The 21,448-nt window shown below is 42.9% G+C and overlaps 1 protein-coding gene across 1 annotated transcript in view; it reads right to left on the bottom strand.

The window, feature by feature from the left end:
- Positions 1–21,448, bottom strand: part of LOC120529422 (MARVEL domain-containing protein 3-like) — a 72,558-nt gene that overhangs the window by 33,434 nt on the left and 17,676 nt on the right. The window contains exon 3 of the mRNA XM_039753203.1: positions 7,123–7,250. Within this exon, the coding sequence (XP_039609137.1) occupies positions 7,123–7,250 (128 nt within the window). The remainder of the gene's footprint in view (positions 1–7,122; positions 7,251–21,448) is intronic.

Here is a 21,448-nt window from a genome sequence, read left to right as displayed (position 1 = left end):
TCCAATGAAAACCATTTTACCACCTTCAAAAAAGTTAGCCACACCAAGGAGGTATGAAAAAATGTTTAAGTTTACTGATTAACTTTTGTCTTGTTATTGGCAAAACGGACAGACTTCTACTTAAACTGGTGATCTCGTACATTTTGCTGCTTTGTGCCATCATCCTCCTCAGAGGTCAAAAGCTTTCTTTGTCAGTAACAACAACATAAAATAAGTGCCACATTTCTAATTTTCCTTTTGTTTTTAACACAGCTTTAAAATTGCCATTTTAAAGAGCCTTTTCAATATCAGAATTGTCCATTTTAGTTATCTAATGCACATTTTACACATGGTCTCCAAAAGTCTATAGGTGGCTGCTGACTTCACACACAATGTCTAAAATGAAATATATTAAGGTCACCAGTGCTGCATTTTTGCTGTAACTTTGGGGCCGAGTTTACTTTAATCCCATCTGTTATTTACTGCCCACTGGCACTTGCCTATAGCGCTCAACTGGCATTTCATACTGCTAAGTGTCTGCACGACCACAAACAGATCACTAGCTGCATTTTTTCAGGCATTAATGAAAAGAATAATTAAGCAGATTCTGAGCAATTTTAGCTCAGTTTTTCACATCCATTAGAAAGAAGCAGTCTGAACTGTACCAGAGACACATTTCACTTTGATCCTGTCCCTTTGCACACACACAGAGAACCAATTTTTTGTGCAAGGCTGTGTTTTCAAGTATCACATTCACTTTAACTTGTAACTTGAAAGTCCTCGGAAGCTCCATCCCCGGAAGAGTCGAAACCATTGGAGAGCCAAGGAGGTCCAGTCTGTTGGGGATCGGAACTGGTGTGGTGCTGAGGCGTTGCCCGCTGCACGACAGCACTCGGGTCCCAATTTGAGGCGGCCCATACGGGTAGCCGCATGGAACATCTTGTCTCTTTGGCAAGATGATCATCTACCTCTGCTGTCGGAGGAGCTGCATAAACTCTGCATTTCAGGGACGGCACTCTGAGGTGCGCAGACCAGGGACTGGCCAGATCTCTGTGGGTGGATGCATCTTTTGTTGGTCTGGCCGCTCTGATGGCCGTCATACTTGGGGAGTAGCTGTTGGTGTAGTGGATTGGCCACTTCCGATGGTGTCCAATGTCACTCCTTTCAACAAGTGTATTATGAGACTCAGATTACGGCACTCCCTGGGTGTGTTGTCTGTTGTCTTAGTGTATGTTCCGTCTGCAGTGAGTGACATCTCGGCGAGGGAGACATTTTATTTGCAGCTTCGCTCAGTGGTTAATGGTTGCCCACATGGTGACACTCCTCTGGTCATGGGCGACTTCACTACAGCCATTGACACTGACAGGGCTGGCTATAAGGATTGTCTTGGTCCCCATGGGTCTGGTGACCGTGGTGAAAGTGGCTACGTGCTCCTTGACTTTGCAAAAGGTCAGGAGCTGCGAATCACTGGATCCTGGTTCCAGAGCCCAGAACTACATCGTTGGACTTGGTACTCCAGTACCGGTGGTGTGGTGAAGGAGATCGATCACATGGCAGACACTGGAGGCTCTTGCAAAACTTCATGGTCTACAGAAGTGCCCAGTTTGTGAATTCTGACAATAGACTTGGACGGTTCTCCTCCTTGAACCGTCACCTTATCGTGGTGGAGGGGTTTGCGTGTCCCAATGATCCTAGGAGCTATGTTGTCCGGGGCTTTATGCCCCTGGTAGGGCCACCCAAGGCAAACTGGTCCTAGGTGAGGGATGAGACAAAGAGCGGTTCAACAAACCTCCAATGAAGAGCAAAAACTTTGGACAACGTTTTCCCTTGCCCGGACGCGGGTCACGGGCCCCCTCTGGAGCCAGGCCTGGAGGTGGGGCTCGATGGCGAGCGCCTGGTGGCCGGGCCTGCACCCATGGGGCTCGGCCGGGCACAGCCCGAAGAGGTAACGTGGGTCCTCCTCCCCATGGGCTCACCACCTATGGGAGGGGCCAAGGAGGTTGGGTGCAGTGTGAGTTGGGTGGTGGCGAGGCGGGACCTTGGCGGTCTGATCCTCGGCTACAGAAACTGGCTCTTGGGACGTGGAATGTCACTCTCTGAAGGGGAAGGAGCCTGAGCTAGTGCGCGAGGTCGAGAGGTTCCGGCTAGATATAGTCGGACTCACCTCGACGCACAGCTTGGACTCTGGAACCAATCTTCTTGAGAGGGGCTGGACTCTCTACCACTCTGGAGTTGCCCCCTGTGAGAGGCGCCGAGCAGGTGTGGGCATACTTATTGCCCCCTACTTGGAGCCTGTGCATTGGGGTTTACCCCGGTGGACGAGAGGGTGGCCTCCCTCCGCCTTCGGGTGGGGGGAAGGGTCCTGACTGTTGTTTGTGCGCATGTGCCGAGCAGCAGTTTGGAGTATCCACCCTTTTGGAGTCTCTGAGGGGTTGCTAGAGGGCATACCTTCTGGGATTCCCTGTTTTGCTGGGAGACTTCAATGCTCACGGGCAATGACAGTGAGACCTGGAAGGGCGTGATTGGGAGGAATGGCCCCGATCTGAACCCGAGCGGTGTTTTGTTATTGGACTTCTGTGCTCGCCATGGATTGTCCATAAAGAACACCATGTTCAAGCATAAGGGTGTTCATATGTGCACTTGGCACCAGGACACCCTAGGCCTCAGGTCGATGATCGACTTTGTGGTCGTGTCGCCGGACTTGCGCCATATGTCTTGGACACTCGGGTGAAGAGAGGGGCGGAGCTGTCAACTGATCACCACCTGGTGGTGAGTTGGCTTCGATGGTGGGGAAGATGCCGGTCAGACCTGGTAGGCCCAAACGTGTTGTGAGGGTCTGCTGGGAACGGCTGGCAGAGTCCCCTGTCAGAAGTAGCTTCAACTCCCACCTCCGCAGAACTTCAACCACGCCCCGAGGGAGGTGGGGACATTGAGTCCAATGGGCCATGTTCCGTGCCTCTATTGTTGAGGCGGCTGACCGGAGCTGTGGCCGCAAGGGGGTCGGTGCCTGTCGTGGCGGCAATCCCCAACCCGCTGGTGGACACCGCGTGAGGGATGCCGTCAAGCTGAAGAAGGAGTCCTATAGGACTTTTTGTCCTGTGGGTCTCTGGAGGCAGCTGATAGGTACCGCAGGCCAAGCGAACGCGGCTTCGTTGTTGCTGAGGCAAAACTCGGGCATGGGAGGAGTTTGGAGAGGCCATGGAGAACACTTTCGGACGGCTTCGAGGAGATTCTGGTCCACCGTCCGGCGCCTCAGGAGGGGAAGCAGTGCAGTGTCAACACCGTATATGGTGGGGATGGTGCGCTGCTGACCTCACTCGGGACGCTAGGGTCGGTGGGAGGAGTACTTCAAGACCTCCTCAATCCCACTAACATGCCTTCCACGAGGAAGCAGAGCCTGGGGACTCTGAGGTGGGCTCTCCCATCTCTGGGACTGAAGTCACCGAGGTGGTCAAAAACTCCTTGGTGGCAGGGCCCCGGGGTGGATGAGATACCGAGTTCCTTAAGGCTCTGGATGTTGTAGGACTGTCTTGGTTGACACGCCTCTGCAACATCGCATGGACATCGGGACAGTGCCTCTGGATTGGCAGACCGGGGTGGTGGTCCCCTCTTTAAAAGGGGACCGGAGGGTGTGTTCCAACTATAGAGGGATCACACTCCTCAGCCTCCCTGGAAAAGTCTATTCGGGGTTCTGGAGAGGAGGGTCCGCCGGATAGTCGAACCTCGGATTCAGGAGGAACAGTGTGGTTTTCGCCCTGGTCGCGAACAGTGGACCAGCTCTTCACCCTTAGCAGAGTCCTGAGGGTGCATGGGAGTTTGCCCGACCGGTCTACATGTGTTTTGTGGACTTGGAAAAGGCATTCGACCGTGTCCCTCGGGAATCCTGTGGGGGTGCTCGGGAGTATGGGGTACCGGACCCCTGATAAGAGCTGTTCGGTCTCTGTACAACCGTGTCAGAGCTTGGTCCGCATTGCCGCAGTAAGTCGAGCCCGCTTCCAGTGAGAGTTGGACTCGCCAGGGCTGCCCTTTGTCACCATTCTGTTCATAACTTTTATGGACAGAATTTCTAGGCGCAGCCAGGGTGTTGAAGGGGTCCGGTTTGGTGGACTCAGGATTGGGGCACTGCTTTTGCAGATGATGTTGTCCTGTTTGCTTCATCAGGCCGTGATCTTCAGCTCTCTGGATCGGTTCGCAGCTGAGTGTGAAGCGGCTGGGATGAGAATCAGCACCTCCAAATCCGAGAGCATGGTCCTCAGCCGGAAAAGGGTGGAGTGCCCTCTCAGGGTTGGGGGAGAGATCCTGCCCCAAGTGGAGGAGTTCAAGTATCTCGGGGTCTTGTTCACGAGTGAGGGAAGAATGGAGCGTGAGATCGACAGGCGGATCGGTGCGGCGTCCGCAGTGATGCGGCTCTGCATCGGTCTGTCGTGGTGAAAAAGGAGCTGAGCCGTAAGGCAAGGCTCTCAATTTACCAGTCGATCTACGCTCCTACCCTCACCTATGGTCATGAGCTATGGGTAGTGACCAAAGAACGAGATCGCGAATACAAGCGGCTGAAATGAGTTTCCTCCGCAGGGTGTCTGGGCTTTCCCTTAAAGATAGGGTGAGAAGCTCAGTCATCCGGGAGGGGCTCAGAGTAGAGCCGCTGCTCCTCCGCATCGAGAGGAGTCAGATGAGGTGGCTCGGGCATCTGATCAGGATGCCTCCTGGACGCCTCCCTGGTGAGGTGTTCCGGCACGCCCAACCGGGAGGAGGCCCGGGAAGACCCAGGACACGCTGGAGGGACTATGTCTCCGGCTGGCCTGGGAACGCCTTTGGGATTCTCCCGAAGAGCTGGAAGAAGTGGCCGGGAGAGGGAAGTCTGGGCCTCTCTGCTTAAGCTGCTGCCCCCGCGACCCGACCTCGGATAAGCGGAAGAGGATGGATGGATGGATGGATGGACTTGTTGTTGCTACTCTTAGGATATAGCTTAGGTCCAGTAGGTTACCACCTGTTAGGAAAATATGCCTGGGACTTGGCCAGACTCCAAGACCAGGCTGTTTCTAATGAGTTTGCACAGTTTGTGTGAGGAACTTGCAGATTTGGGCGAGACTGCCAATCCTAATGTGATGTGGGAGACCTTCCATGACAAAACCCTGAAGGTTGCTGAGGGTTGTGTTGGTGTTACTGGTGTTCCCGGAATGACATGTTTCATCTCGCAGCATATGCCTCAATAGCAACTCTGGTCTGTACCGGGAACTGAGAGGGACAGCTGTGAGGGCTCCGAGACACCATCTGTGGTCTAGCGACCCACGCCCTGCTTACAGAGGAATCGTAGCATTACGCACATGACACTGCAGTTGTGACCCGCTGGGCTGGCTACTTTGAGCAGTTGTTCAAAGCTGATCCTCCGGCTAGGATGTTGGATATCTCTGGGTCCACGGTTCTTGAGGGCGATTCTTTGAATCCCGTAAATGCCAATTGAGACTCTGCTCTGGTGGGCCCTTGAGCAAGGCCCTTAACCTGCAATTGCTGAGCGCTTTGAGTAGTGAGAAAAGCACTATATTTAAATGCAAATAATTATTATTATCCTCCAATTAGCTGTGAACCACCCAATCTCACTGAGATTGCACAGGTGGTAACCCGCTGAGGGAAGGACAGGCTGCAGGGATCTGTGGTATCCAGGGTGAGCTTCTCCAGTCTGGTGGTAAGGCTGTCCTCCTGGCATTGCAGGCAATCTTTGATTCCATTTGGGCGACTTCCAGTCAGTTGGGATGATGTCAAACAGGACTTGTCCCTATCTGGAAAGGGAAGGGTGAGCACAGCAACTACAAGGGGAGAACGCTGCTCTCAGTTCCGGGTAAGGTCCTTGCTAGGGTCGTCCTCACCTACCAACGACCGGAACAGTCTGGTTTTATGCCTAAGAAGTCTACTATCGACCGCATCCTGGTACTGAGTGTTCTCATGGAGCGCAAACATGCATGGAGAGCAAACATGAATATCAGCAGAGTTTCTTTGCAGCCTTTGTTGATTTTCGTAAAGCATTCGACTCATTTGATCGAGTTGCCCTGTGGTTCATCCTGAGGGTTCGCAGGATCCTCTTGAGGTTGCTGGATATCATGGCCGGCCTATACACTGGTACTGTGAGTGCTGTGCAGAGTGGAAGCAGAACCTCCGTGTTTTTCCCAGTTGATTCTGGGGTTCATCAGGGGTGTGTTCTTGATCCTACTCTGTTCAAAGCTTGTATGGACTGGGTGTTGGGCAAGGCTGTGGAGTCCAGCGGCTGTGGGGCATCTGTTGGTGAAGAAAGATTCACGATTCTTGACTTTGCTGACCTTCCTGTCTTGCTATATGGTTGCGAGACATGGACGCTTTCCAGTGACCCGAGACGAAGAGTGGACTCCTTTGGTACTGTCTCTCTCCGGAAAATCCTTGGGTACCGTTGGTTTGACTTTGTGTCGCATGACTGGATGCTCATGGAGTCCCGAATGAGGCACATTACCTGCATTGTGAGGGAAGCATCAGTTACATCTCTGCGGCCATGTGGCACGTTTCCCCGAGGGTGATCCAGCTCGTAAGATCCTCATTGTTGGGGACCCGAGTGACTGGACCAGGCCAAGGGGTTGCCCACGTAACACCTGGCTGTGGCAGATAGGGGGTCATTTCCGGAGGGTGGAACTGTCTGTTTCATTGTATAGTGGGTGCAGCAATGCACTGTACCAGTGCATACTCCCCAACATGACTTGACTTATGCAAGAGTCATTAAGCATTTTGTGCTTGGCAGACATAATGGGGGCAAAAATGTCAAATCATTATTAAAATAAAATATTGCGGGGAGGGTGGATTTCTTCACTTGCTTCTTTGTACATTACTGGAAAATAAACCATTGTCAGTCCCTGCAAATTCATGTACCTTAGAAGGAACATTGGTACCCTGTGGTAGTCACTGCGCCATTCTCTTTGCAATATATAAACAGTCTATGGTTTGTGAATTTACATTTTATTTTTGGTTCCTTAAGGTATTTCTACAGTTTGTTGCACACCTCTCAATGCAAATGACAAAATTAGAAACAGCCCAGACACTCAGTCAACTTCCATAAATAAAAGGTGTAGGTGTATTGTTAAATGTAGATTAACAATAAGACAGCAATTTGAACATATACAGTACCTCTTCTGGAACATAGCAGTGAGCATTTAGACTCTGGGGCTGGGGGAGGCCTCCTTCTGGAGGACTGGCGGTTGTACTCAGGAGGTCGGTTCGTTGAATGTCTTGTGTTAAAATATGGTTCAGATGACCTTGTATTGTAAAGATAAATAAAAACAGTATTGTTATATTTTATTTTTTAAGGCAATTTTAAAAAAGTCTCAACTTGTAATACATCATTCCAATTACTAAATTTGATTGCAGGCTTGTTTTACATTTTAGCCAAATGCTGGTCCATCAGGTCATCGTGAAACAAACCAATTACTTCAACTACATATTCAAATGTATGTTTGGAATCTTCTTATAAAAAATAAATAAATAATGAACATTCATTTATAGGCAAAATGGTGGTGTAATAGTACTTTGCTTCACAGATCCAGAAGACCAAGTTTTTAACCCCAATAAAAGACCATTTCCCATGTTTAGTTGAATGTTCTCTCTCCATTGATGTATGTTTTTTCAGATGTTCTTATTTCCATCCACATTCCAATACCAAGCACATTAGCTTATTATTACCTCCATACTGGCTCAATATGGTTGGATGTAGTTATGTGCTAGGGTGTGTCCTGTGATAGACTGGTACCCTTAATGGGCAGTTTTACACTTTAACTGGTGCTACCAAAATAGGTTTTACTCAAATCCTGACACAGAATTGGCAAGTTCCAGCAATAAATTAAGAAATACTAATGTCTATTCTATTTATCGGAATCAGAAATATCAATGATTCATTTTGCATTCACCTTGAGCAAAGACACATAGAATGAGGGGTGGGAGACGTGCACGCCTTTGAAAGGAGGCGCCCACCTGCACTCTTAAAAAATAAAAGGTGCCAAAGTGGTTCTTCAGACAAATGCCATAAGTAAACCATTTTTGCTTCCCAAAGGAATAATCCAGAACTTTTATCTAGTTAGATCCGAAACAGGCTCCATAAATAGCCATAAATAGATAATAGACTTGTTAATACTAATCATCTTATGATTTTAAAGGAACTTTTAGCATACAATTGTAGCGGTGCCACGTAGAGGGTTTAATTTGTTCATAGGTATGTCCTGTTTGCTGTTTGTTGAATGTCAAAAACAGCACTGGTCATGCAGATTCCCGTTTGTAAATATTGAGTCTGTGCCTTTAAAACAGGTATGCACGGATGTGGACAGGGTTATGGGATTTGTGGTTTGGGGTTTGCAGGCACTCTACCCAAAAAACTGGAAGAGAAGGTTGTGGTAGTAATTTTGATTTGTAAATTTTTCCATCGACTTCATCTTCAGCTTCAGATAAACCCTTTTATCAACTGGACGTTCATAGCAGAGGAGGACTGTGTGCAGACACCAGGTTTAGGATGGTGGTGGGTTCTTTCTTTCCCCAAATCCAGTCCACTGATGGTCTTTGTGCTCTCATGCGCCTCAAAAAACCATTTACCTTCTGGACTCTGGTGGTAGGGCTGTGTTCTCAATCCATGTTCTGGGAAGCAGTTTACTAAAGGAGAGTATTCTACCGCATCTTTCCATCCGTGATTGCACTTCAAGATCCTCCTTTATCACCTACCATAACGACTTTTTTCAGGACTGTAAATATCGTTGGGGTTAGGGGTTTGTTCGTGGTGTTCATTTTGTACTTTTGTCATCACCTTTTATTTGTTGTATCTGTAATCAGTAATTGTAGTAAATAATGAATACATTATATGATGCTGAATATATTTAATCTATTTGGACATTTTTTCTGGTATGTTGTTAATAGGAAATACTGTAGGGCTTGGGTGTTGGCCTGATTCTATCTGTCGTTCATTGTAAAAGCATAGCAGCTCCATTACTATGCTAATCTGGTGGCAACATCCACTCTTTCCTAGAGGTCAGGTTTTCTTGATCTATTGTTATAACTGCTAGGTAGCCTACATTATATTAAACATTTCTGCTCAATCCACATATTAGATAGATTGATACTTTATTAATCCCAAGGGGAAATTCACATAATCCAGCAGCAGTATACTAATACAAAAAAAAAAATTAAATAGTAATAAAAATGCATGTAAAAGCAGACAAGAACTTTGAGTAATGTTAGCATTTACTCCCCAGGGTGGAACTGAAGAGTTGCATAGTGTGGGGGAGGAAGGATCTCCTCAGTCTGTAAGTGGAGCAAGACAGTGACAAAAGTCTGTCACTGAAGCTACTCCTCTGCCTCTGAAGGCACTGTTCCAAGAGAAAAGTCAAAAAACCAAATTTAACTGCAAAGAACCCTTTCCTGAATGAAATGGTCTGTGTCACTACTGGTAGCATGAGGCGATACCTGGACCCTACAGAGGTTGCACAGGTAGTCCAACTTCTCCAGGATGGCACATCAATACGTATCATTGCCAGAAGGTTTGCTGTGTCTCCCTGCACAGTCTCAAGGGCATGGAGGAGATTCTAGGAGACAAGCAGTTACTCTAGGAGAGCTGGAGAGGGCCATAGAAGGTCCATAACCCATCAGCGGGACCAGTATCTGCTCCTTTGGGCAAGGAGGAACAGGATGAGCACTGCCAGAGCCCTACAAAATGACCTCCAGCAGGCCACTGGTGTGAATGTCTCTGACCAAACAACCAGAAAGACTTCATGAGGGTGACTCAAGGGCCCCGTGTCCTCTAATGGGCCCTGAGCTCACTGCCCAGCAGCATGCAGCTCAATTGGCATTCGCCATAGAATACCAGAATTGGCAGATGCACCACTGGTGCCCTGTGCTTTTTACAGATGAGAGCAGGTTCACCCTGAGCACGTGACAGAAGTGAAAGGGTCTGGAGAAGCCATGGAGAACATTATGCTGCCTGTAACATCATTCAGCATGAGCAGTTTGGTGGTGGGTTAATGATTGTCTGGGGAGGCATATCCATGGAGGGTCACACAGACCGCTACAGGCTTGACAAAGGCACCTTGGCTGCCATTAGGTATCAGGATGAAATCCTTGGACCCATTGTCAGGCCCTATGCTGGTACAGTGGCTCCTGGTGCACGACAATTCCTGGCCTCATGTGGTGAGAGTATGCAGGCAGTTCCTGGAGGATGAAAGAATTGATACCATTGACTGGCCACCACACTTTCCTGACCTAAATCCAATAGAACACCTCTGGGACATTATGTTTTGGTCCATCCAATGCCACCAGGTTGCACCTCAGACTGTCCAGGAGCTCAGTGATGCCCTGGTCCAGATCTGGGAGGAGATCCCCCACAACACCATCTGTCATCTCATTAGAAGCATGCACCGATGTTGTCAGGCATGTATACAAGAACACAGGGGCCATACAAAGTGCTGCGTACAATTTTGAGTTGCTGCAATTAAATTTTGGCAAAATGGACTAGCCTGCCACATAATTTTTTCACTCTGATTTTTGGGGCGTCTTTGAATTCAGGGCTCTCTAGGTTGATCATTTTCATTTCCATCTAACGATGTGGCATCCTTTCGTTCCTAACACATTACCCAGTCTATATCAGTATAGAAATCCAGGAGGATTTCTTTTTCCCATTGAGATCTGATGTGTTTTCAAAGTGTTCCTTTAATTTTTTTGAGCAGTTTATTTAAGAGTGTGGCTCAATTCAGCCACTAGGTATAGCACACAAATATGCCGAGTGCTCACCAAATCATGTACAATGTTATTGGTTATTTTAAAGAGTACAAATAAAAGGAGTGAAAGGAAAGTTAAGCATAGAAATGAAGGGTACATCCTATTCGTAATCAAATACTGTTATAGCAGTCTAAGCTGACATGGTTTGACTTATTTAGGGAGAAATGGAGAGATTAGACTTTGAGTGGCTTAGAGATGAACCATTATTAATCCTAGCAAAATAAAACAGGCCTTGTATATTAAAAATACCATGTGGCAGATGAGCAAATGTCTCTCCTGCAAAGAGAGAGCAGCTCCAAAGCAGACATCTCTCCAGGAGAGTTTAATGACATTTTTATTGTAACAGAAATGTGAAGCAGAACCTATTAATCCAGTCCCAGTGTAGGAGAGCCAGTAACTCCAAAGAATTTATATACCAGCAAAATCTGCATTTATTTTTTTCAATTATAAAAAGGAAAAATAAAAGGCATTTTAAGTCATCTGCTGCCACTCAGATTTAATGGTTCATCCCAGGTCACCCTCCAGCAGGCTAGTGGCATGCTTAATCACCGAGGTAAGCTGTGCCAAGGCACAATCCCTGAATTCTCACTCTCATGTAAATGTCTGAGGATTTTTAAAGATTTACTCATTTTATCCATAGCTCCTTCTTTACTTGGTCTATTCCAGTGCAAGGTCTCTAGCCAGAACTTATAAATGACTCTAATGCCTAATTCTATTTCAAATGAGCAAAAGACCACAACATTAAACATGGACATGTAAAATAAGCCTTTAGTTTTTTTGGGGTGTATCTTGTGCAACTATGTGCTATGCATATACTGTAAGGTAACATGCGTTGAGGAATGGCACAGAAAACTACGAACACACCACCTAATCTGTACATCTTTAAACTCATAAAACACCTTTTAGGCTTCAGTCCACATCATGGGTCTTTTTCCTTCCAAAACATCTTTAGAGTGTGCTCCAGTCATCTTTATCTCACCTTTACAAGACCACACAGTTACTCATTTGCTTTAGAAGAATACATTTGAACTTACACACTGTCAGTTGATTACTGAAATATGATCTGAATCACCCAGGGTTATAGAAACACCCAGACAAATGGCTATCCAAACCTTTGTGACAAAGAGGGGAGCCTCCCAACCGACAGGCACACTGCCCACTGTGCCATAAGGTATAAGTAGTCCATTTTATATGTGTAGGTTTACAAACATTTAAAGAACATCGGAGCTTCTTTCACTGGTAGCCATCAGATAAATGTGTTGGCTTCCATCAATTTTAGCTTCATGCAGTGTAGATATTTAATACATGGTATCCATCAGATGTATTGACTACAGACCTCACAATTCATCTCCCTAAACATTTTGGTAATTATTAGTTTTATTCATTAGACAAATTACAAATTAAAAGACCGTGTTAGAGAATATGCAGAGTAAGTACACTTCTTTGCAGATGACTACCTAATATTAATGGTTCCTATGCTTACAATGTGTAAATAAACAAAACATTAAATGAGTATTAGACAATTGTAAAGGTGACTGTACTGGGATCTTAAAATATATGTTAAAAAAAACAGCAGACATGTTTAAACCAAATCCTGCATAAATCAGAAATGGTAAAGAAATTATTGTTTGCTGATATATACAGTGGGAGCACTGGTAGATCACACAGTGAGTGGGGACACCTCAGCCACACTGCCTGCCTACTGAAAATTTTCTATCAAGGGAAGGGTAAATTAATTTTCAACAATCCTTGGCATTTCTCCTTTTCGTCTAATGTGTATAAAAATACAAGGTTTTAAGCATGGCATTAATCAACTGGACAGTAATACTAACTTAATGAATTTGTCTGCGTAAGTTTCCTGTATAACATTCGTTAATGTCGGTTGTTGACCTAACCATGCAAAACTCAAATATTTTGTATTTAGGTATCTAGTCATTCATTGTCCTACTGTTTGCCTAATCAATTGAACTGCCTGTAGCTACAGCCTATTTTCAGCATCACTGGGCACAAGGCAGGATTAGTCCTTCAATTACAAACCCAGCAATGGTGATGGAAATAAAATAAACTCAAGGGACACACATTAGGTATACAGTATAGGATACAGTATACCGTCCTGTTAAAGCAAATACAGGGCTTGTCCGATTAAAAGTAGTACAAATGCAACTCATTATATACAGCACACAGAGTTTAACTGTTGTCTGACCATACAATAGAATTCACAAGACACAAAATCCGGGTAATTTTAACAATGGTATGTTTCTTGATGCCAGATGTGGTGGCTCCAACATATCATAAATTGCCCTTCTGGGATTTTACCAAAGTACAGAGGATGTTGCAATGAACAAAAAAACCCATCTATAAAGGTCAATTTAGAGGTTGACAACACCTTTTAATAAGAGATTACAGGAGCATGAGTAGACGTCTTCACTGTCAAATCTAAACACTAGCATAGTACTGCACATGTACTGAAGTGAGCTTAGTTGCAGGTGGACGTTCCCATCCTACTTTATGGTCCCAAGCAGAGTTGTGTTGCAGTGCAACAGTTTATTAGGCAGTAAAGGCGACGTGAAGAAGTTGTCTGTAGTTACGGTTCTGCCTTTGTTAAGAAATGGTTTTATGACCACAGTCTCGGAAAGTCTTTCTCCAGTGGGATGACTGGGATCCTTTCTTAAATAAGGAGTAGTATTGCACATGCACATAAAAATCTGTTGTTTTTCATACATTCTGCATGGATGTCTTTGATGTCAAAGCGCAAATGCCACAGGATAGTCTGAGAGTGGTCACAGGGCATCGTATCTTTGATTGCCAGTACAACAAAGAGTTCTGAGCAGGCATTAACCACAGCACCAACTGTGGTCATTGATGCTCTTGTGAAAAGAATGGAGATAAACGCCATCAACTCAAAGAGGGAGAGGCAAGTTAATTATACCATGTGAAGGTTATTGACAGAAAAACATTGAAAAAAAAAAAAGCACTAACTTTTACAGGTAGCCAAAACTTACACCGGGTGTTAAAAACATACATTTGATTTGAGTGTGTATTATAGTAATATTAACAGTTCACTACTCAAAACGAGAAGCACCCAGACTCAATCCTGCAACCTTTTGGCTACAAGGCAGCAGTTCTTACTTCTGCACACAATCCAAAAAAGACATATCAACTTTCTGCCGATTGACATTTGAGCTTGGATTTTCAACTCATTGACAGCAACATGTAATTTGAATTTATTTATTTCTCTGGTTATATTCTTTAATAATTGTATTTTTATTTTATATTTGGACTAAAGTCTTCACACATTATACACTTCACGTCATTATTACTATAACATGGAACAAGTTACACACCACATGTACAGCATATGTGGTTTATAAATCACACAAATAATATTTCACATATGTCCATATATATTTTTAGCCATCTTCTCAGTAGAAATTGCTTCTCAGTTCACTGAGATACAGTATAATCAAGAAAAAAGCAGTTATGAATTTTAGCTATTTGTATTTTTATAGTTGTAAATAACTTTAAACATTCTATTGTTTGCTTTTTAAAACTAGAGTAGTTTGTAAAATTAAATGCCCAAACAATTAACCTATTATTTTTACATTTATATATTTTTTGTGTTTACATTTTCAAATAATCAGTTCTAAAATGTTATGCTAAACTTACATTATTTTACTGAAAATCTGTAGTAAAATGGCTAGTTTTCTGTGACATCATTTACCAAGAGGATTGAACTTCACTAAAACAAATATATACCTACAGAAGAATCCACATAAAATGCATCCATGAATATGAATACATAAAATCAGTTCATAACCCATTTTAAACTTCCAGATTACAAAAAAAAGAAGGTAAAACTACACCAAAGTGTAAAATAGCAATAATCTTGTATCTACGGAAACAGAGAGGGTCATATGATTCTTGGGGGGGCCTTGCGTTTACAGCCTTGCATAGGATAGCACAGAGCAGGCCTAATTGTTGTATTAAATGAGTAAAGTAGCCAAGCACAGGACAACCTCCTGTGACGATGTGGGTTCTGGCTCCACACTCCCATTGCTGTTGGAAGCACTTGAACCCAACACCGTCGATAATGTTACCGAGTGAGCTAGTCAATGGAGGCAAATTACTGAGCAAGGGGAAGGTAGAAAGTGCAACAGTGCTTTTATTTAAAAACCAACAAAAACAGTGTTCCATAAATAGTGCAGTTTCTCAATAAATAAATCCATAAAATGAAAAAAACATGGAGGTTAAAACAACAATAAGAAAAGACAATCCTTTAAAACGAGAGGTTAAAATCTTCTCTAGGAAGCAGTCTTAAAAACCAACAACCAATCCGGTGCATCGTTTATTAGCGTCTCACCTGCTTATCCCAATTGGGCCAAGCAGCAGGCAAGACGCTCTCCGCAGCTGCCCTCCTGAAACACACGCATGAGACTGGAGACCTCCCGAACCCTGGCTCCGGTATGGCGCTCATCCCAGCCTCGGAGAAGTTGGTTTCCACCAACGGCCAGGTCGCTCACGTTGGGGATTCCAACCACCAAGTCTCCCGCTGCCTTTCCGCGGCTTCTCTGCGGCCCGTCGCTTTCACCTGATCACTCCCGCTACATGGTCGCTCAGCGGGAGCAACCTCAACTCAAGCGCCTGGGTGTCGGCCTAACACCCAGCTTCCTTGCAGCTGCCCATGAGCACTCGATCGCGCGCTCACCACACGCACTCTCCACGTGTCTGTCTCTCCTGCACCGCATGCTTCCTCGCTCCCTGTAACCTCCGTCCTCTTTCCTTTCCTTTTTCTCTCCGATCGTTTTACACCCCCCACAACCGACTCGCGCTTCTTTTTAAAACGTGAGGGGCCATCACAGCTGTAGCATTAGCCACGGGAGCAATCACGAATGTGGGCAGTTTTCTCATCTGTGCACACGGTGAGAAACGCCCACATCGACGACTGCCCCGCAGCTCGCTACAACAACGCCCCCCTCACGAAGCCGCCTCGGGTGCGGTGATTATTTATTTAAAATGAATGGCCTTTTCTCAACGAGCTGTGGACCCATAACACCACACCTCCCCAAACACAAAACACTTGAAGAATGTAAACGGAATAAAATTATTCAATAAGAACAAAAGTGTTTTATCAATCAAAGTAATCCAAAATTTCAGGCACTGATGCCATAGAATGGGTGCAAATAAAGTTAAACAAGTAACAAATAAAAAAAAAAAGTAGTTCAATTTATGGCAAGAAATGAAAGATGTCAGAATTGGCTCACTGACACACCAAGTACCATTCCTATTATCTTACCATCTACAGTACATTTGGTACCAATATTGGTTGGTATGAACACAGAATCTTTGCTTTTTTCTGAAGAAATAGTTATAGTAGCTTGGTGACAGAGTCTAAGAAAATATACAGATAGAGTAGCATGTTTAGAGGAGAAGTATGTGCCAACGGTATAAAAGTAATGATGACAATGTCAATTTCCTATCTAGAGGCTCATCTAAATGGAGTTTGACACCCATGAATTATCAGTAGTAGCAGATTTCTCTAACAGATTTCATTCTTTCAACAAAATGCATCACCTAATTAATGATGTCAACATCTTAAAATGCTTAAAAAAAATCAACATCATTAATAAATCAGGTACATATGCACTACTATGAAATCATCTATAACTTGCAATGTTTTCTTTATTAAATTATACTTTAACCATTATGGTTTGCAATGACCTTATCGGAGACAAAAGTAGTACCTTTATTGGCTGCACCCCCAACTTTACCATTAAGATTGTCTACAAAAATGTTACGATGGGCTTCTTGCAAAACCGCTATATTAGTGCTGTGGAGTATGTCCGGGTGCTTTATAAAAGCATGGTTTTTAAAAACAATGGTGTTCAGAGCTAGGTGAGAGTGGTCAGAAAGCTGTGCAAACATGAAACATTTAATGGGGGAAAAACGGCTGATTGCTCATTCACATGCAAACAATCGGCATAGCTATTTCTTATTGATACATCAAGGAAAACTAAAGAAATCGAGGTATAAAGAGGAGAGAATGAAGAGCACAATATGGGTATTGAGCCAGAGCAGTGGAGCAACGGCGATGTGGTTGGGAGCCCCCTTAAGGGGAAAAAGAAATGGTGCTCTAGGGCTGGGTTGCTCCCATTAAGCAAACCACTTCCAGGGTTGTCCTGCAGATGCCGAAGAAGGGTGTAAGGATGAGGGAGCTGGGCTCCAAGCATCCTGGCAGACACCAACATGGGCGACTGGAATGAGAGTTGAAGAAGGTGGGCCACTGTTGCAGGCATCAAAGTCTGCAGCAAGACCCAGAGAGTAAGCAGGGGAGACAGGGAAAAGAGAGAGAGAGAGAGAGAGAGAGAGTGTGTGAGTGTCAGACAGACAGATACACACTGGGGCACAAGAATGAATCAAGCCAGTTCTGTCTTATTATTTTCTTGATATTAACATACAGTAATTACTGAATCTATTTATTGATGGATTGATTTTAATTTCCACATCCTCTGGTTTTACAGATTACACTGCACTTTGACATGGTTTAACTTTCAATTGTTCTGAATAAATGCACTTTGCAACATATCTTGTTGTTTATGTTATCATTGTCCTAGTCCATTTTGGTTATTACTATCGATGTTCCAGGAGATGGAAGATGCCAAGGCTGCAGACACCTGGGGCATCCCATTTGGTCATATTAAAATATAAGGGAAATTCAATCTTGCTGTGCTTAACTGATTATTTAAATCCTTGGATTATCAATTTTAACTAAATGCGTCAACTAGATATCATTGTGAAGTAGTAACATTTGTAGACAAATACATCTGGCACACAACTGAAAATGTCCAGAAAAGAGAGCTTCATTATAAAATGCAAAAAAACAGAAAATATGCCCTTCCCCAGTCCATGTTTCTGTACCATTTTATCAAATGACCATGCAAAAATGCAGCAGCAACTAAGCAAGAAAAATTTCTAATGAGCATATGAGTTGAAATACCCTCTGTCCAATCTATTCATTTTAAACATTTTTCCCCTATTACTTAGAATGTTTACTTTTCATATTATACTTTTAAATCATAGTTATTCTGTGATCATTGATTGCTAAAGAGATTGAAGATTAATCCAGAAAATGTGACAATGACTACAGTGGTTTTCAGGTAAATTGCCAATTGGTTTGGCAATTATATCCTTGAAAGGTCAATTAAAGATACAACATTGGGGTCTGAATACTGATTCTTTGTTGAATTTATTTAAAACTAGTGGGCACTGATGTCTCTACGCGCTATTCATTTCCCGGATCTGCTGCTTGAGACAAATCGTGCTGTGCTTCTAGATAAACACGAATATCAACTCTGTCTTTGATATCGCCGTCTTTCAAACTACTATCGCTGACAATTTGTCACATGTTGGTTTATTATATACTGTATGGGAACGTAATCTTTCGGGTTCATATAGAAATCCAAGAAAACTTCTTTGTCCATGTTTTTCAGATAAATTTCTGGACGTATGGAATTGTATCCATTATTGGCAGTAGAATTTCTAATATGTCTGATTGTTTAACTCTTTCAATTCTATGTTGCAATGAATTGTGGTTTCTTTTAAATTAAACTTGTAGTAGCTCTGTCATATCACCTATGTCCATATATTTGATCACTTTTTGCTGTTCCGTTATTTCACTGAGTAACAATTTCAGTATGTTAACGCTAATGCAATCTTTACTATGAGTTGTTTCAGACTTTAGAATTTTAGAACTTCCATAATTTCTAACCTGCATGTGTATCGCGCTAATGTTTTTGAACCACTTAACAACGTTCTACTTTGTCTTCTGCTCTTTGTCTTTTCTTCTTCTACTACTGTATGTCTTTAATTTCCACCCCGGCTTGGACCTATTAGGTTTTCAATTCATCTCTTGGCACAAAGTCTTGTCTTGCGGGACATGAAATTATCTCTCTGAAAATGTCTTGTCTCGTCTCTCTGAACATGTCTTCTCGTCCCAAGATTTTTTTATACAACTAGGGGCTTCGCCCTGGCTCACTTCGCTCGCCAACCCCCATGTTTGGTTTTCTGGATACACACTTAAGATTTTCTTGTATTGTTGCTATTTCATTAGTTTCACTTTTATTTCAGAACTTTGGTAAAAACAATATTTGGAATCTTTCGAGTCCCAACATGCTGAATCTTTTAAATGGGGTCCGTGACAGATGTGTTTAATGACTTTGTACCATAAGTCAGGATAGGTTTTTCTGTTTGGAATTTCAGTACAGACAAAACGATCTACATCAGCAGTTAAATTTTTTTGCAAAGTAACCAATAAATGCATGCGAGGTAAACCCCTTTTTTGAAATTCTCTGACTTAAACTTCAAAGCCTTACAATATTTACTACATACTTCTGACATATCACCTATGACCATATATTCGATCTCTATTCGCCTTTTTGTTATTTCTCCAAGTAATAATTTCTCTTTGTTTGCAGTAATGCAATGTTTACTTTCTTTGACATTTTTGTTTTTTTCTGCTTTACATTCTGTATCTTGCTCTGCATGTTTTTTGCGCCTACAGTTTTTTGGGGTCTTTTGAATTCCACTGTTTTCATTATCTATAACCTGCTCTGCATGTGTTTGGCCCCCTTGTTTAACCTTTTCATGATGGTTTACTTTGTTTTCTACTCTTTGCCTTTTATTTCTGACCACGCTTTGTCCTGCTTTTTTTTTTTTTTTTTCCCTAAAATGACACCTGGTCCTTGGTGATTATTTTCCCTTTTTTCAAGTAATAATTCCTGTTTGTGCTACTGCGATCTTTACTTTTTTTTTATACTTTCTAATTTTCCTGCTTTCATATTCTTTAACTTTCTCCACATGTGTAACGCGTTTGAGTCTCTTTTCTCCGCGCTGTTCTTTCATCTTCGCTTAGTCGTCGACGTTTCATCTATAACATAATTGTCCTTATACGCTTTATATGCGCTGAAAGCGCTGAATCTATGTGTGCTCAAAGCCTTTGCACAACTGAGTGTTTTGCTGCCCGTGGTCTTATTTGATATTGGTTGTAAGTAGGGCGTGTCTTGCAAGAATCTCATGTTCTATGTCCCTGCGAGACGGTCCTGGGTCCTTGGCACAAAGTCTCATGTTTAAGGTCCCCGCGAGACACTCAGTGGCCAATCACTTTCGTTTCACAGGTCTTAAGCGTCTTCCGTGATCTTCACGTGAAGACCACATCTCGTCTCCCTAGTCTCTCTCCCAGAATTTTTTTTTATAATAGATATTTGAGGGCAACAAAATGATGCAGTATTTAGAGCTCCTGCCTTACAAGTATAGCATCCTTGAATTGATTTCCCTGCTAAAGTTTACACATTTTTCATACATCTGTATGGATGTTTTTCTGAATAGTCCAGTAGGTTGAGTGGCCCTAGTGTAAGTGAACATGGGCATCCATGCATGTCTTTACCCTGTAATGGATTGACACAGTATGCAAAACAGGCTTTGCCTCCCATGCAGCCATCAATTGGATTAGACAGGTTTGGAAGTTTATGCATTTGCATAAAATATCTGCTTAGAAACAAAATAACTTTTTTGTAAGCATGCACGTTTACGGGAATATTCAGATTATTTTATAATGCTGCAATATTAGAAAACATCTCAAGTACTATATCTGAAAAAAAGGCATTGAGTCTTCAAACCATTATTGAATTTTTAACTTTTGGTGATTTATATTTATAGTTGATGCTGGGTGAAAGCAACATGATTTGGATTGTTGATTGTTTAGATTTGAATGCAGCTACAATCCCTTTAAAAACAGTGTGCTGTACAATTAGGCATTCAAGACACTGGCCTTTTCTTCTTATGTTTTTTTTTCCTAACAATGATTGAGTTTTTCACTTAAATATTAGTAATTAAAAAGTCTAATATAAAATTTACCTTGATTTCAGCCTTTACAAAAGGTAAAATTTCAGTAACGGGATAAGAAACTTTTGGTATCCTTTGATAGCCTTCAGAATCTTCTACCCAACATCACTATCAAAATAATAAAAAAAAATGTTCTACACTGAAAGAATTACATTAAAATATTATGATAGTGTGGTGTTTAAAATGTTCTCTTCTATACAATATAGAGCAGTGGTTCTCAAAACTCAGTCCTATGGCTATAACTGTTGTGTTTTTAATTGGACTAATAGCCTAATTAAGTGAGATGTTATTTCTCAATTTCTGAATTTTGGGGTCAAAGTAAACATCACAAACCTACATTTGGCATTTTTTTTTTTATTAAAATGTACTAATCATTTATATGGGGATTTACTTTTTAACATTATATTCACGATTTTTATTCTGCTTTTCCAGATGTTCTGGTTATTTGATTATTTACTAATTTGTGGTCCTGATGCTGAAATAGTTGCCGGCTTTAATCATTCAGTGTTCTTTGCCCAGATTCCTGCTCAGCTTATTTTTAATTGTCTTTATTAGGATATAGTAAAGGGAGCAAACTAAACAGAAAATAATATGAAAGAAACAAAAGAGAGTTAAGCACATAAAGCTATAGCAAAAACAGAAATATTTCTAAATGTAAAAATAGAAGTATAACGGATTGTCAATCTGGTTGGAACAAAAATCTGCAGACACAGTTAGTCCCCAGGACTAAGTTTGGGAAACAATGATATGGAGCATACACTGTGCTTTAATTATGCAATAAGTTATCCAACACTAGGTAGTTATG

The sequence above is a fragment of the Polypterus senegalus genome, chromosome 5 (assembly GCF_016835505.1).
Source record: "Polypterus senegalus isolate Bchr_013 chromosome 5, ASM1683550v1, whole genome shotgun sequence".
Classification (NCBI taxonomy): domain Eukaryota; kingdom Metazoa; phylum Chordata; class Cladistia; order Polypteriformes; family Polypteridae; genus Polypterus; species Polypterus senegalus.
The sequence above is the reverse complement of the archived record's forward strand: the minus strand, read 5'-3'. Positions and strand labels throughout refer to the sequence as shown.